The sequence below is a fragment of the Physeter macrocephalus genome, chromosome 17, assembly GCF_002837175.3.
Source record: "Physeter macrocephalus isolate SW-GA chromosome 17, ASM283717v5, whole genome shotgun sequence".
In the NCBI taxonomy this organism is placed as follows: Eukaryota; Metazoa; Chordata; class Mammalia; order Artiodactyla; family Physeteridae; genus Physeter; species Physeter macrocephalus.
In genome coordinates, this window is record NC_041230.1 from 15,322,451 (window position 1) to 15,336,196 (window position 13,746).

The window sequence follows — 13,746 nt, forward strand, 5'->3', positions numbered from 1 at the left end:
ATTATCCAAGGACTCTATTAAATAAAGTTAACAAAATATTTAAACATTGTCAATGTTGGTTCATTTTCTCCAACACCTGCTACTCTTCCCTCTGCTTGTCTGCTGTTTCCACCGACGCCTTTCTTTTCCATTTTCATGGTTAGAATAACTATAGTACTTGTATGTTTTTGAATAAGGAGACGAATAGTCAAGTTATCCAATTAAAGCAGATGATGGTGCTTTATCACATAATAAGCTTTTGGCGAAGTGTGACGATTCCTAGATGTTGGCTCTTCTAGTCCACAAACCAGTGGCCTTGGCTGGTCTTTCCAGTTTGTTCCCTTGGACTGCTCTAATGTCATTCCCTGCAAAACAGGTATATACAACAGGTGTCTAAAAACTCTAGAAATAGACATTTCCTACTAACAGATGCCAAGATGTACTGTCTGGCTTGGGATTTTTTTTTTTTTTTTTTTTTGTAGGACGAAGTAGGACTCTCAGCCAGAAATGTATGTGTTTCTAATACACTCAAATTCAGATATTTTATCATGCCTTAAATTATGGCTAATCTAGCACTGGGTTGGATTTTCACTAACACTTCCCACGTGCTGTCCCCAGATCTTCCTGAGTCCACCCATGGACGTTGATAAACTAGCCTGAAGGACTTACACTTAGGAGTTCACAGGCTTGATCGCATCTCACCAGGCCTGAAAGCTGCTAGGACTCCAACGACCCCAATAGTTGTGTGGAGATTGGAGTAGGTAGGCTCTGTCCTTTTGTGCTCCCCACACGATGGAGGAACGAATACAGCTACCTCTGAGAGGTTTTTAATCACAGTCTCTTGAGGGCTTTAAATTTTTTTCAGTCAAGATACCAGGAAACAAAAAGTTTGTTTCCTCTCACAACTGTCACCAACCAGTTCATTTATATGAGCATACAGTCTCCGAGGTGATATTACCCCCTCCGCCCCCAATAGGGAGAAAATTGGCTCTTGGGGGTTGAAAAAAACCTTATTCTTTTAATGTATAAAGTGCAGATATACAGTATATCTAAGGTATTCAAATTTCATGGAGGGGGGTGATCAGGAAAAAAAAGTCTAAAAAAAAGTTCCTTAGGGATGTGATCATGAAAAAAAGGTTGAAACGCTGATACAGATTAAGTTTTGGTGGTTGGAACACCGGCCAAATTCTAGAGGTTAACTTTTCTCTTGTCTTTTCACTATGCATAAGTGTATGGGTGTGTGTGTTGGGGGCGTCGGGGGAGACTGGAAATAGTGTTAAGTTACATCAGTGGATAGTGGTTAAATGCAAATGCTGGTTTGGATTTTATCTTTGCCCCTTCTGCCGTTTTCCTACCTGGTCATAAGTCTCCTCGGTGAGACTGGGAGAGCTACATCCCAGGCCCACAGCACAGCACCCCACATGAAGAGGCTGGCTTTAGGGCTGGACTGCAGGTATGCTTCAGAATTAGGATTGCTCTGCATCCGAGTCCTGCAGGTGAAAGTCCTTGTGAGATGGTTAGAAGACTGAGTTCCATGTGAGAGCTTTGCATGGTCTGAGCCAGGCCATTTCTCACCGTTTCCAAGAACTGTTACCTTTCCCCAATGGTCCAGTGCATGGCACTCAATCCTGTAATAGTTAGCAGCTGATTATACTGAACGTATACAATTTGAAATACCGTTCTCTCTCCTTGGGCCTAAGTTTTGCCAACGCTGCCCATTCATCAGCTGATTTAGGGAAAGGGCCATTTTCACATAGTCCTTAATGGCGGTTTATAGGTGTGAGAGAATGATTATATGAACTTAATGTGATGGTAACAGGGTAGTGTTCTGACACTTTCTCCCAGGCTGTTGTCTTTTTAGATGTGACATGAATTGTATACAATATTCTAGGTACCAGGTTTGTCTTTTTTGGGTATATTTTAAGAGATACGATATTTTGTTGTGAGTATCCTTCCTCAAAACACAAAGCAGTATGGCTCTTAGAGTCCTTTCCAAGGCTGTAACAGGTAGCTTTGATACCATGATTTATAAGGGCGTTTAATGTGTCCCTGCCCCCAGCACACACAGTGAGTGCTCAAACCATGATAGGAACCACTGTTTGAGCTCACAGATGGCCAGGCCCTTTATACACATGGTTGCTGATATTCACAACAACCCTACAAGGTTTAAGTATTACCATCTGTTTTACTGATGAAGAAACTGAGGCTCAAAAAAAGGTTGAATGCCTTACTCAAGGTCACATGGCTTCGAACCAGCACCATCCAGAACTGTCAGAACTCAACTAGGTAGGTATCCTATAGACGATCTTCTCATTTAGTCCACATAACTCTCTGAGGTTGGTATTATAAAATCAATTTCACATTTCAGAAAATAGAAGACATAACTGAACTTAACAAGAGGTTCAAAAAGGTAAAGCCAAACTATATTTCAAACCAGCTGAGGTAGCAAAATACCCACTCAGTGTGCAGCTGGCAGGCCGTCCACCACGATGTCCTCCCCTTGCTTCAGATGGGACACAGTGACCGCTTTCCCATTGGGAAGATCCACACTTTTTTCCTGTGATTACAAAGTGAGTTTTAAAAAGTGTCACATGGTACGCTGGAGCCTCTTTATCAGCATTTGCACACGGAGCACAGGGGTGCTCCAGCTGGGCACCGATTCTGAAGAGCCTCATTTTAGAGTTTTTTTTAACCCACAGGGTGATACCCTGCATGGATTCCAATCTCAGCATTATGGAAAGGCACGGCCTCACCAATTGTATTCTCATGCTTCATATGGAGAAGGGCTTGGAAAATGAAGATAACTTGGAAACCGCTGGTTTCCTACAATTATTTAATTATTTCAGCATAACTATTTTTTTGTAGAATGTGAGCTGTAGAGGATCAGAAATAAATACAGCTTATGATCTGAACCGTATCCTGCTGTACTTTTTCTCATTAGCCTGAAATAGAATTTTCTAACACCTTTTGTGGTTGGAAATACTAAATTTAAATGGGATTGCAGATATAAACAAAAAAGAGCAAGATGTAGACTGATGTGTCTATTTCAGTAAAATGCAGCCACATTACTGCTGAAGTATGGATACTAAAATTAATAAAATGACAAGTAGAAAAAGCCCAGAAATCTGGAGATGTGCACTAAGCCTTTAAATAACATTAGATACTAATAAAAGACCTGAAAAATGAATAACTTGTTTTATTTTGTTGAGGGTCTCCTCAGGTCATAATTTTCTGTTGTGTACATATTTAAGATGACATACTTTATTAATAACTCAAAAAACATTTTACAATTACTGATACCAGTGGCAATGACATGGATAATTATTCTTAATTTTTCCTTTTAACAGAGGATAAAGCTGAGAAATCAGAAAGATAAATAGTTGGGTCTATTTTATCAGCTCATGGTCAAGGATTCATTATTTTCTGATTTGTGTAAATAAAACTCCATCCACCTAACACATCATGTCCTTTTCAAACAAAGGCCCCATCTACCTCAGCATTATCATGGAAGTATCTGTCTTACATTCAGTTTTGCAAACTGTTCCCGAATGGTGCCTTTACTCTCTGGATTAAGTGACACAACTGGTGTAAACGTGGTTGAGTTAGGAAACAAAACACCACCAACATCTTATGATTTTGTTCTGTAATGGTAAGAATTTATATTAGATGCCTAAAATTAAACTTTTAATTCAAAGGAAGATCTACTAGAAATCAACTTTCGTAAGGCAAACAGTTTAAACAGGAATTACGCATACTGGGAAAAAAAAAATCAATAGATAAAAACCAAGTATGTCATAATCTTACAAACACTTTATGGTCTAAATGAGAAAACTGGATGCAGTATATTAATGTACCACCAGAAAAATGAGGTCTACAGTCCCCCAACCCAACACACAAACTAGATTTTGCTGCACATCTAGGACTCTGGAAATGGTTTAAGCATGTTACAGTCATTTGGATTCTAAGATATAAACCAAAACATACTATGTATTGTATGGCACCAATTAAAAACAGAAACTCCTCTGAGAATTTATAGGGCCAAAAATGTTCATTTTACATCTTTGCTGCTTGATTCGGAAGAATCTATGTAGGCGAATACTGTGACTTTTTCTTAATCTGCCAGTTTAGTCAACAGTTCTACATCAAAGCCAACTACAACCGCCACCCAACCCCAGAATCTGATTTTAGACTCAGACAAGTTATTCATTATAAAGAGGTGTGTCTAAGACTTTTCTTTATATCCTGGATTATGCAAGTCAATAGTCACCGCAGTTGAGTGGATTAGCTGCCACGGTTACCTCCCACCGCAGTTAGATATGCCGGTGGCATGACCACATCACAGAAAGGGTGAAGCAGAGAGGGTACTATCAGCACCATAAGGTTGTCAGGAGGAAAACAATACTTTTTAAAAGCGGCATTATTTATTATTGAATTATGTTGTTATTTTAAACAAATTGTGTTTGGCTTTAAGTAGCAGAGATGATGAAATAGTGAGTTAGGTTAAGTCATAAATTATGGGTAGGGCTGTAGAAGAACAGGAGACGAAATAATATATTTATAAAATAATGCTATATAAAGCTTTCTTTATAAGAAGCTTTTTTTTTTCCCTGGGAGCTTTAAAGCACAGATCATACCATTGTTCTAGGTCACAGGTCAGCAAACTCTATCAAACGATTTACTATTAAGCAGATAGTAAATAATTTGGGCTTTGTGGTGCATACAGTCTTTGTAACAACTACTCAGTGCTGCTGTTGTACCTCAAAAATAGCCATATACAGTATGTAAATGACTGGGTGTGGCTGTGTTCCAATAAAACTATTTACAAAAATGGATGGCAGGACAGATTTGAAACAAGGGCTGTCAGTTTACTAATCCTTTTTTTTTGGTACGCGGGCCCCTCACTGCTGTGGTCTCTCCTGTTGCGGAGCACAGGCTCCAGACGAGCAGGCCCAGCGGCCATGGCTCACGGGCCCGGCCGCTCCGCGGCATGTGGGATCTTCCCGGACCGGGGCACGAACCTGTGTCCCCTGCATCGGCAGGCGGACTCTCAACCACAGCGCCACCAGGGAAGCCCGCTAATCCTTCTTCTATACCACCACTGTCCAACAGAAATACGATGTGAGCCACATATGCAATTTAAAATTTTATAGTAGCTACAAAGAAAAACAGGTGAAATTAATTTTAATATTATTTAACCCAGAATATCCCAAATATCATTTCAACAAGTAATCAATATAAAAACTATTAATGTGATACTTTAAGAAAAAACGATGTCTTCAGAACTGTTGTATATTATACACTTAGCATCCTAGTCATATTACAAGTGCTCAATTACGTGTGGCTGGTGGCTACCAAATTGCACATGTTCTGGATCTTTCATGCTGAGATTTCTACAACTATCCGGAGGTTAGTGACAGTGTTGGGATTTGGCTCTTAAAAGATAGGACATAATTATGTTGCCCCTGGGGAGACAGGACAAGGGATTAAAGCTTTTGGGGAGAAATATTTGGCCTCAGACACTTGCAGCCGAGGTAGCCCAGGATTCTAGGGCACAAATGTGTAACTAGACCAATGATACAGTCAGATGATGTTAGCTTCACTTGCCAATGCAACGGATCAATGCAAGTGCAAAATGCTAACTGCCGTTAAGAGAGCTTCTTTAGCACTTTGACTACATCAGAATTTAAAGCGTATAAGGATGTGATTTGGAAGATAAAGTGAAGAACTGTGTAGCAAGGAAAAAAAACTACAAAATTAGATTGAATTAAAAAAAATTTTAATTTATTTATTTTTGACCGCGTTGGGTCTTCATTGCTGTGCGTGGGCTTTCTCCAGTTGCAGTGAGCGGGGGCTACTCTTCGTTGTGGTTTGTGGGCTTCTCATTGCAGTGGCTTCTCTTGCTGTGGAGCACGGGCTCTAGGCGCGGGCTCAGTAGTTGAGGCTCATTGGCTCTAGAGTGCAAGTTCAGTAGTTGTGGCATGTGGGCTTAGGTGCTCTGAGGCATGTGGGATCTTCCCGGACCAGGGGTTGAACCCGCGTCCCCTACATTGGCAGGTGGATTCGTAACCACTGCGCCACCAGGAGAGTTCCTAGATTGAATTTTTAAAAAGATTAAAACAATCTAAATGCTTTTTCAATTACCTTTGTGTAACACAGTTTAATGCTAGTCATCAACAGTTTAACATGTTACCAAAGGGTAATCATAAGCCTTAGTTTAAGCCTGGGGAAGTTCTTCATTATTTAAATCCAAATGTCTAAGTGATTAAATCAACATTTCCAAAATAAGAATGGATATAACTTTTTGTTAATAAAACTTAGAGGCAAGTGTTTTTAACAAAAAATTTATTACCAAAATACAATATTAAAGTCAATACATGACAAACTTCTGTAAAGCAAAATAAATTATTCTAACATTGTACAGTATTTCCAAAGGTAGTTAAAGAAGCGCTAAGACCTTGCTTCACTGTTTGTTGAACAGATAAACTGTTCTACCATGAAAACAATCCTAGAGTTTTAGGCGTTAAGGCATGCAGCTTGATGTGCAGGATAATTTTACAAAATGCAAATCATCCTATTTTAATAAGATACAGTGTCAGAATTAACTGTAGTCTTTACATGTCAGTGTTCCAGAAATTTTTAGACTTTGGCTATAGAAGCAATGCCATAGTGTTACACAATACTTATTTCTTAAAAAAATACATGTATTCATGTCCATGAATATCAAACTCAAATCTCTATTAAATATATTTTATAGAATATTACTTAGAGCACCTTGCTGTACAATAAAAAAAGATTAAATAAGTGTCTATGAAAACTAAAAATATAATAAGTCTCAAAAGAGAAGCCTGCTTGTCTTTGTCAAGCCAAGTACACTGCAGGAAGATACAATGTAAACATAGGTGCCCACCATTTGCTTTGTGAGAAAAGACAAAGAAAATAATAACAAAGCCACTGATAGCTACCTCAAATAGATGAAAGATCTAGAATAAAGGCTTCAGTCAGTGTCACTACACTGCACTGGCTGGACACAGAACTTGAAGTCTACAGGTCAACTGGAATATAGGCATGGTACTGTTAGAACACTGGGGATACCAACCATATTCTGGATTATTAGAGAAAGAGAGAAAATGATAGAGCCCTGAAAAAGTATTATTTATAATGATCAGAATGCATCATCTTCCCCCTCCCCACCTTTGCCTTACCCAGTAAGTGTTTTAAAAACTATTTTCACTGTCAAATCTTAGAATTGTAAGTGTTCAGAGGGGAAAACAAATACTGAGCTTTACATGGCAAAAGATCTAGTACCAGTAAATGTTATTCCTATAAAGGGAATTCCTGCTGATTATTTAAATATCTATTCTATAATTAAAATTGCATATTTAGTCTTCATCGTATTCAGTTGTTCTTAGTGGGGAGGGTTAACTTAAGGCTTGCCTCAAAACCATAATGGGAAGGTACACAACATCCTTGGTATATGGTTCCTCCTATAGGCCAAGAGAAAGCTTTCGAAGATATTTTAAGCTGGAAGCAGATGAATATTTAAAGACTTTTGAACTTCTGGGTTAATTTTTTCCCATGAGCTAGGGAAATTGTAAATTCATGATTCCAAATGGAAAATTTAAGTAACAATCAATGGAAGTAGTTTAAGGAAATGAAGAAAGTTAATTTAAATACACTGTTGAAATTTTGGGAATGTTTTTTGGTTATTAGTATTTTCCAAATGATTATATAAAATTAAAGCCAAGGACAATTTATAAAACAAAAACTCTTCTAAGGTTGTTAATTTTCAGAATAATCGATTTTTATAAAGAAACATTGAGTCAGAGCTACCAGTAATGAAAAAACTAAGTGGGAACAATATAGTAATAATGGAATCATTTAAAATATTTTAGTTTATTTTTGAATTTGAAATGAAATATAACTGTGTTTTAATTCTGAAAACAGGAGAAAATGAGAAAACCCACTGCATGTGGATTTGGGGAATATAGTTTAGTATATATGAATCCATTTTCTGTTTTAAAAACCAGATATCAGAAATGGATTAACTTTCACAAATAAACTAAAGCTACATAAATTAAAGAGTTGCAAAGTTACAATCAACTCTGTTCAAATATCATCATCAAATTAGATTTTAAAAAGCAAATCAAAACAAAAACAAAAACACACAAATCAGACAGTATTTCAGGTTACCTGGCCCCGCTTAAATAGTTCCTAATGCTAACTGAAAAATGTTAATTCATTCGATTCATACCTGGACTTTGGGAAGAGAATTCTTGCCTAAAATGTGTCTACAGAGTATCCTATTCAAGAAATTCTGTTTTCGATGTTTTCTAAGCTTTATGAGAGTCACAGCCTCAGCTCTAGAAGATGTTAGAGTCAAGTTCAGAAAGAGCACCGTGAGGACGGTGCACCGCATGGTGCACCGGCCGCCTTTTGACTTGTAGGCAGAACTGACATTTACAGAACAATGCATACGTAAATGATCAGAACTACAAAAGCAAAACCAAAAAACCCTGTTCTCTTCACTCTTTGAAATACACTGTAATACAAATGTGTAATTAATGAGAAGATTACATCTATTTGATGGGGAGTTTTAGTTGGCTTCCCATGTGTCCTATTGCACACCAACAAAATACAATTTCCTGAATAGGAGAAACCCAACTAGTTTTTATTTGTTATTAAACGTTTTATAAACAACCCGAATTTTTACTACATTTTAGCCACATTTGGTTGTATCTCTTATGCTAAGTATAAGTAAATAAAAAGCTCCAGGAAGTAAAATCTCAATAGTAGTATTCATTTTAAGGGGTTTTTGAATTTCATTCCTCTTCCCACAAATGATTTTTATTTAACAGTTCAAACTACTTCCAAGGTCTGATGAGCAAATGCAATTTTTCCTCCTTTGTTGTTTTTAGACAACAAGCTTGGTCTAGTTTAGAAGAGTGGATTAGAAGGCCTATGTAACTATTGAGAAGCTGGGGTATTCCATCAACACTCTGAAAAGAACCTCTGAGAAGTGCACTGTGCTCAACCAGTCACCATTTTTATGAACCATGAGATTTGGTTTGAGGTTGGTGGGAATTCACCTCTTTCCTCCTTTGCCCACAAGACATTCACTGTAAATTTAAGACAATAATTTACTTTGTAAACGCCTATTTACAATCTAGATTTGGATTTAGAGGTCTCTTTTCTTTCTTTTTTCTTTCTAAAGAGTAAAGTAATATATCTCAGATTGAGTATATGATTTGTTCCTATCAATCTGGCTAAAGATTTAGGTTGATCATCTCAAATCCCTGTAATGATCTTTTCTTTCCTTGTTAATACTAAAAAACCCTCAGACACGTGCCTCCCATTTCTCACAAGAGGGTTGTCATTCATGTCAAAATTGAGAATGAAGAAAATTAAGCTCTGCTTAAGATTGTGACACTTTCATAACAGTAAGTTTTAGAATAGTTCCTGAAAAGCCCTTTCTTAACTCTTTAGCTTGCATTTCTACACTATAACAAGCTTTTAATAATAAATACACTCAAACTAAGAGGTAACAGAGGGTTATTATAAGAGTACATCTTTGCTGCCTCATCAACCCACTTCTCCTCACTCAAAATGCTTAAATATTATTACCCCTTATCCATTTAGAATTCCTTTTAGTACATTACAAATTTCATTCCGAAGTCACATCTGTCATTTCTTCAAAAATCACACCAACTATTTCTTCTGTGCCTAGTAAGTTACTGGACAGCACAAAGGGCAAACTGTGGTTTAAAGGATTCCTCTTCTGCTGTTTTCCTCTTCAGATAACTATTCCACCTAATTTGTGTTTAGAGTTGTGTTGTGGTCCTTATTTAGGATGATGTTTACAATTTCACCCTCATGCTCCTTCATATGATCCAAAAGATTTTCTTTGCTGGTAGACTCGAAACCACAAATACAACAACAGAAGAGTAAAACGCAATACTCCACACCAGGAGGGGCCAGACTGGAGTTTTTTTCTAAACTATATGAGGTATTACTTGTAGGGTTTAGTTTCTCATTCTCGTTGGTACCTACGACTTCACTGGGAGCCTGGGAAATCAGCTCTGAGGATGACACCAAATTTTCTGAACTTCCAGTGACAGAATCGGCTCTTTCTTCACTGCTGTTTAATACAGTCTTTCCGGAGGATTTCCCCTGAACCCTTAAAAACAAAAGAAAACACATCAAACCTTGAGTTGGTTATAATGTAGACTAGTAGATTTAATCCTAACTTTATATATAATGCATATATAATTATAAACAATAACCTATTTATATATAACAGTAAGATCAAATACCTGCCACTTTGTGAAATTGCATCATTAATAGCCTTGTTTACTTGTTCATAGTTATAATTTTGGTCACTGGCATGCTTCCACATATGAGACTTCAAAGAAGGAGGATGGCTGCATACATACCCACACAAAGAGCATCTGAAAGATAGATATGAAGTAAATCAGATGATCCCATATCAATTTTTAGTAATTACAATGATTCTGTAACAATTATTAAATTTATTCTCCTGAAGACTTATTAGACATCATATTTCACTGAATCTTAAGATGCCACTGATTATAAGAGACATATTGATTTCAGAGGCTAAAATGTCCTAGGGTGGATATCTCAGAATCAATGAAATAAAGTATTTTACATTATAAAGAATTTATAAGAATCAGGGCAAACATCCCAAACTACTTTAGCTATTACAGTATTTGGAAAGATTTCTAATATAGTAATATGAAAAATCTTTGCTCTATATTATTTAACCACATACACAAATACACAAAATCAATACTCTATACCACTATTTCTTAAGAAAGCAGAGAAGAATTAAATAATTTTCAACATGAACTCTGTGCTTACTTAAAGATTCACAGAAAATGTAAGTAGTCCTGAAATGCTTCAACAATTTAGATTTCATAAATAAAAGATAATTAATAATCTTAAAGTTTCTATTCAAAATAATAATTGTTTCACATAATTGGGTATACTTTGTAAAATCTGAACTGAATGAAGTAGTTAAAAAAAATTAATGGACTATTTTTTAGAGCATGTTTAAGGTTTACCCACTCTCTCCCCTGCATACAGTTCCTCCTATTATTAACATCTTGCATCAGTGTGGAATATCTGTTACATTTGATGAAACAATATTGATATATTATTATTAACTAGAGTCTACAGTTTACATTAGGGCTCGCTGTGTTGTACAGTTCTATGTATTTTAATAAATGCATTACGCCATGAATCTGTCATTATAATATCATGCTGAATAATTTCCCAACCCTAAATATCCTCTGTGCTCCACCTATTCATCCCTCCCTTTCCCCAGTCCCTGGGAATCACTGATTCTTTTACTGTCTCCATAGTTTTGCCTTTTCTAGAATGTCACATAATAGTTGGAATCATACAGTATATAGCCTTTTCAGACTGGTTTCTTTCCCTTTTCCATTTGCATTTAAAGTTCCTCCATGTCTTTTCATGGCTTGAGAGCTCTTTTTTCCCCCTCCTATCACTAAATAATATTCCATTGTATGAATGTACCAGTTTGTTTATCCAGTTCTTTACTGAAAGACATCTAGTTGCTTCTAAGTTTTGGCAATTATGAATAAAGCTTCTATTAAACATTTATGTGTGGTTTTCGTGTGAATATAAGTTTTCATCATTTGGGTAAATACCTAAGAGCAGAATTATGTTTATCTTTTTAGGAAACTGAAGACATACTTTAAAAAAGACATTTTTATTAAATACTTCATTACAAACTTAACAAAAATCAGGTAACTTACCTGAACTCTTCTTCACAACAAGACAGTCAGCAGAGGGGTAAAAGAACCACTTTGGGATATGCCAGAGCATTCTGTTCTTTTGTTTGTTTGTTTGTTTTGGTGGGGGGGGGGCACACCATGCAGCATGTTGGATCTTAGTTCCCCCACCAGGGATTGAACCTCTGCCCCCTGCAGTGGAAGCATGGAGTCTTAACTGCTGGATGTCACGGAAGTCCCAGAACATTCTGTTCTTAGCAAGGTCTATTCTCAGGAGAAATTATTTAACCAGAGGCTAACCTACTGGAGTTTTATCAGAGCATATCTGACTGGAGGGAAGGAAATACCAACTCCAGCCCACTCCAGCTATTTTGTCCACCAAGGGTTGGGGAGGGAGGGGACTGCAAAGTACAGTTCACAGCCCAGAGACACAGGCTTACTAAAAAACTGAGACCTAGTTATGGACTACAGAACATTTCCCCTCCCCCCACTTTTAACGACCACATTTCTAAAGGTCTATCTACAGCAGTGCCTTTTACCCAGTACATCATGCCTGACTATCAAGAAAAAATTACAAGACATACTAAAAGGCAAAAACCAAAGTTGAAGAGACAGAGCAAGCAAAGAAACAAGTCAGATATAGCAGGATGATGGAATTATCAGATTGGTGATTTAAAACAATTACGATTAATATCCTAAGAGCTCCAATGAATAAAATACACAGCCTGGGAAAACAGATGAGCAATGAAAGCAGAGAGATGGAAATTCTAAGAAAGAACCAAAAAGAAATCAGAGATCAGAACCAAAAAGAGATAAAAGAAATACATAACAAATGAAGAGTGCCTATGATGGGGCCTATTAGTGGACTGGATACATCTGAGGAAAGAATCTCTAAGCTTGAGGATATCTCAATAGATAGAAACCTCCAAAACTAGAAAGCAAACAAAAAAAAAAAGGACTGGAAAAAACAGAATATACAACCACAAAAGGGACAATTACAAAAGGTGTAATCTATGTGTAATAGCGATACTAGAAGAGAGAAAGGAACAGAAGAAATACTTTAAACAATAATGACTAGATTCCACATGCAGGACACAATTAAAAGTCCGCATGCTGCAACTAAGGAGCCCACGTGCTGCAACTAACACCCGGTGCAACCAAATAAATAAAATTAAAAAAAAAAAGACCTTCTCAGACAAACAAAAATTGAAGAAATTTGTTGCTAGTAGATCTGTCTTGTAAGAAATGTTAAAGAAGTTCTTCAGAAAGAAGGCAAATGATATAGATCAAGAAACTTGGGGACTTCCTTGGTGGCGCAGTGGTTAAGAATCCTCCTGCCAATGCAGGGGACACGGGTTGATCTCTGGCCCATGAAGATACCACATACCACAGAGCAACTAAGCCCGTGAGCCACAACTACTGAAGCCCATGCACCTCCAGCCCACGCTCGGCAACAGAGAAGCCACTGCAATGAGAAGCCCACATACTTCAACGAAGAGCGGACCCCACTCGCACAACTAGAGAAGGTCTGCACACAGCAATGAAGACCCAACGCAGCCAAAAATAAATAAATAAATAAATAAATAAATTAAAAAAAAGAAACGTGGATCCACACAAAGAAAGGAAAAACATCAGATAAGGTATAAGAAGGATAAAATAAAAGCTTTTATTTATATTTATTTATTTATAAAGTTTTTTTTAACATCTTTATTGGAGTATAATTGCTTTACAATGGTGTCTTAGTTTCTGATTTATAACAAAGTGAATCAGCTATACATATACATATATCCCTTCTGTTTCCTTCATTTCTTTTTCATTTATTTCTGATCTGATCTTTATGATTTCTTTCCTTCTGCTAACTTTGGGGTTTTTTTGTTCTTCTCTAATTGCTTTAGGTGCAAGGTTAGGTTGTTTATTCGAGATGTTTCCTGTTTCTTAAGGTAGGATTGTATTGCTATAAACTTCCCTCTTAGAACTGCTTTTGCTGCATCCCATA

General features: G+C 36.9%; 1 protein-coding gene across 5 annotated transcripts in view; it reads right to left on the reverse strand.

Annotated features, from left to right (window-relative positions):
- Nucleotides 1-261: 261 nt before the first annotated feature.
- Nucleotides 262-13,746, reverse strand: part of ZNF507 (zinc finger protein 507) — a 49,106-nt gene continuing 35,621 nt past the window's right edge. For 2 of the 5 annotated variants that reach the window (XM_024132553.3, XM_024132552.3), the window contains 2 exons: nucleotides 10,290-10,424; nucleotides 6,318-10,153 (listed from right to left, as the gene is read on the reverse strand). In XM_024132553.3, coding sequence (XP_023988321.1) covers nucleotides 9,787-10,153; nucleotides 10,290-10,424 — 502 coding nt within the window. In that variant the 3' untranslated portion in view covers nucleotides 6,318-9,786. Of the gene's footprint in view, nucleotides 345-2,437; nucleotides 2,537-5,764; nucleotides 6,069-6,317; nucleotides 10,154-10,289; nucleotides 10,425-13,746 lie in introns of those variants that run through there. The other 3 variants (XM_055078956.1, XM_055078955.1, XM_055078957.1) reach the window with 3 other exon arrangements.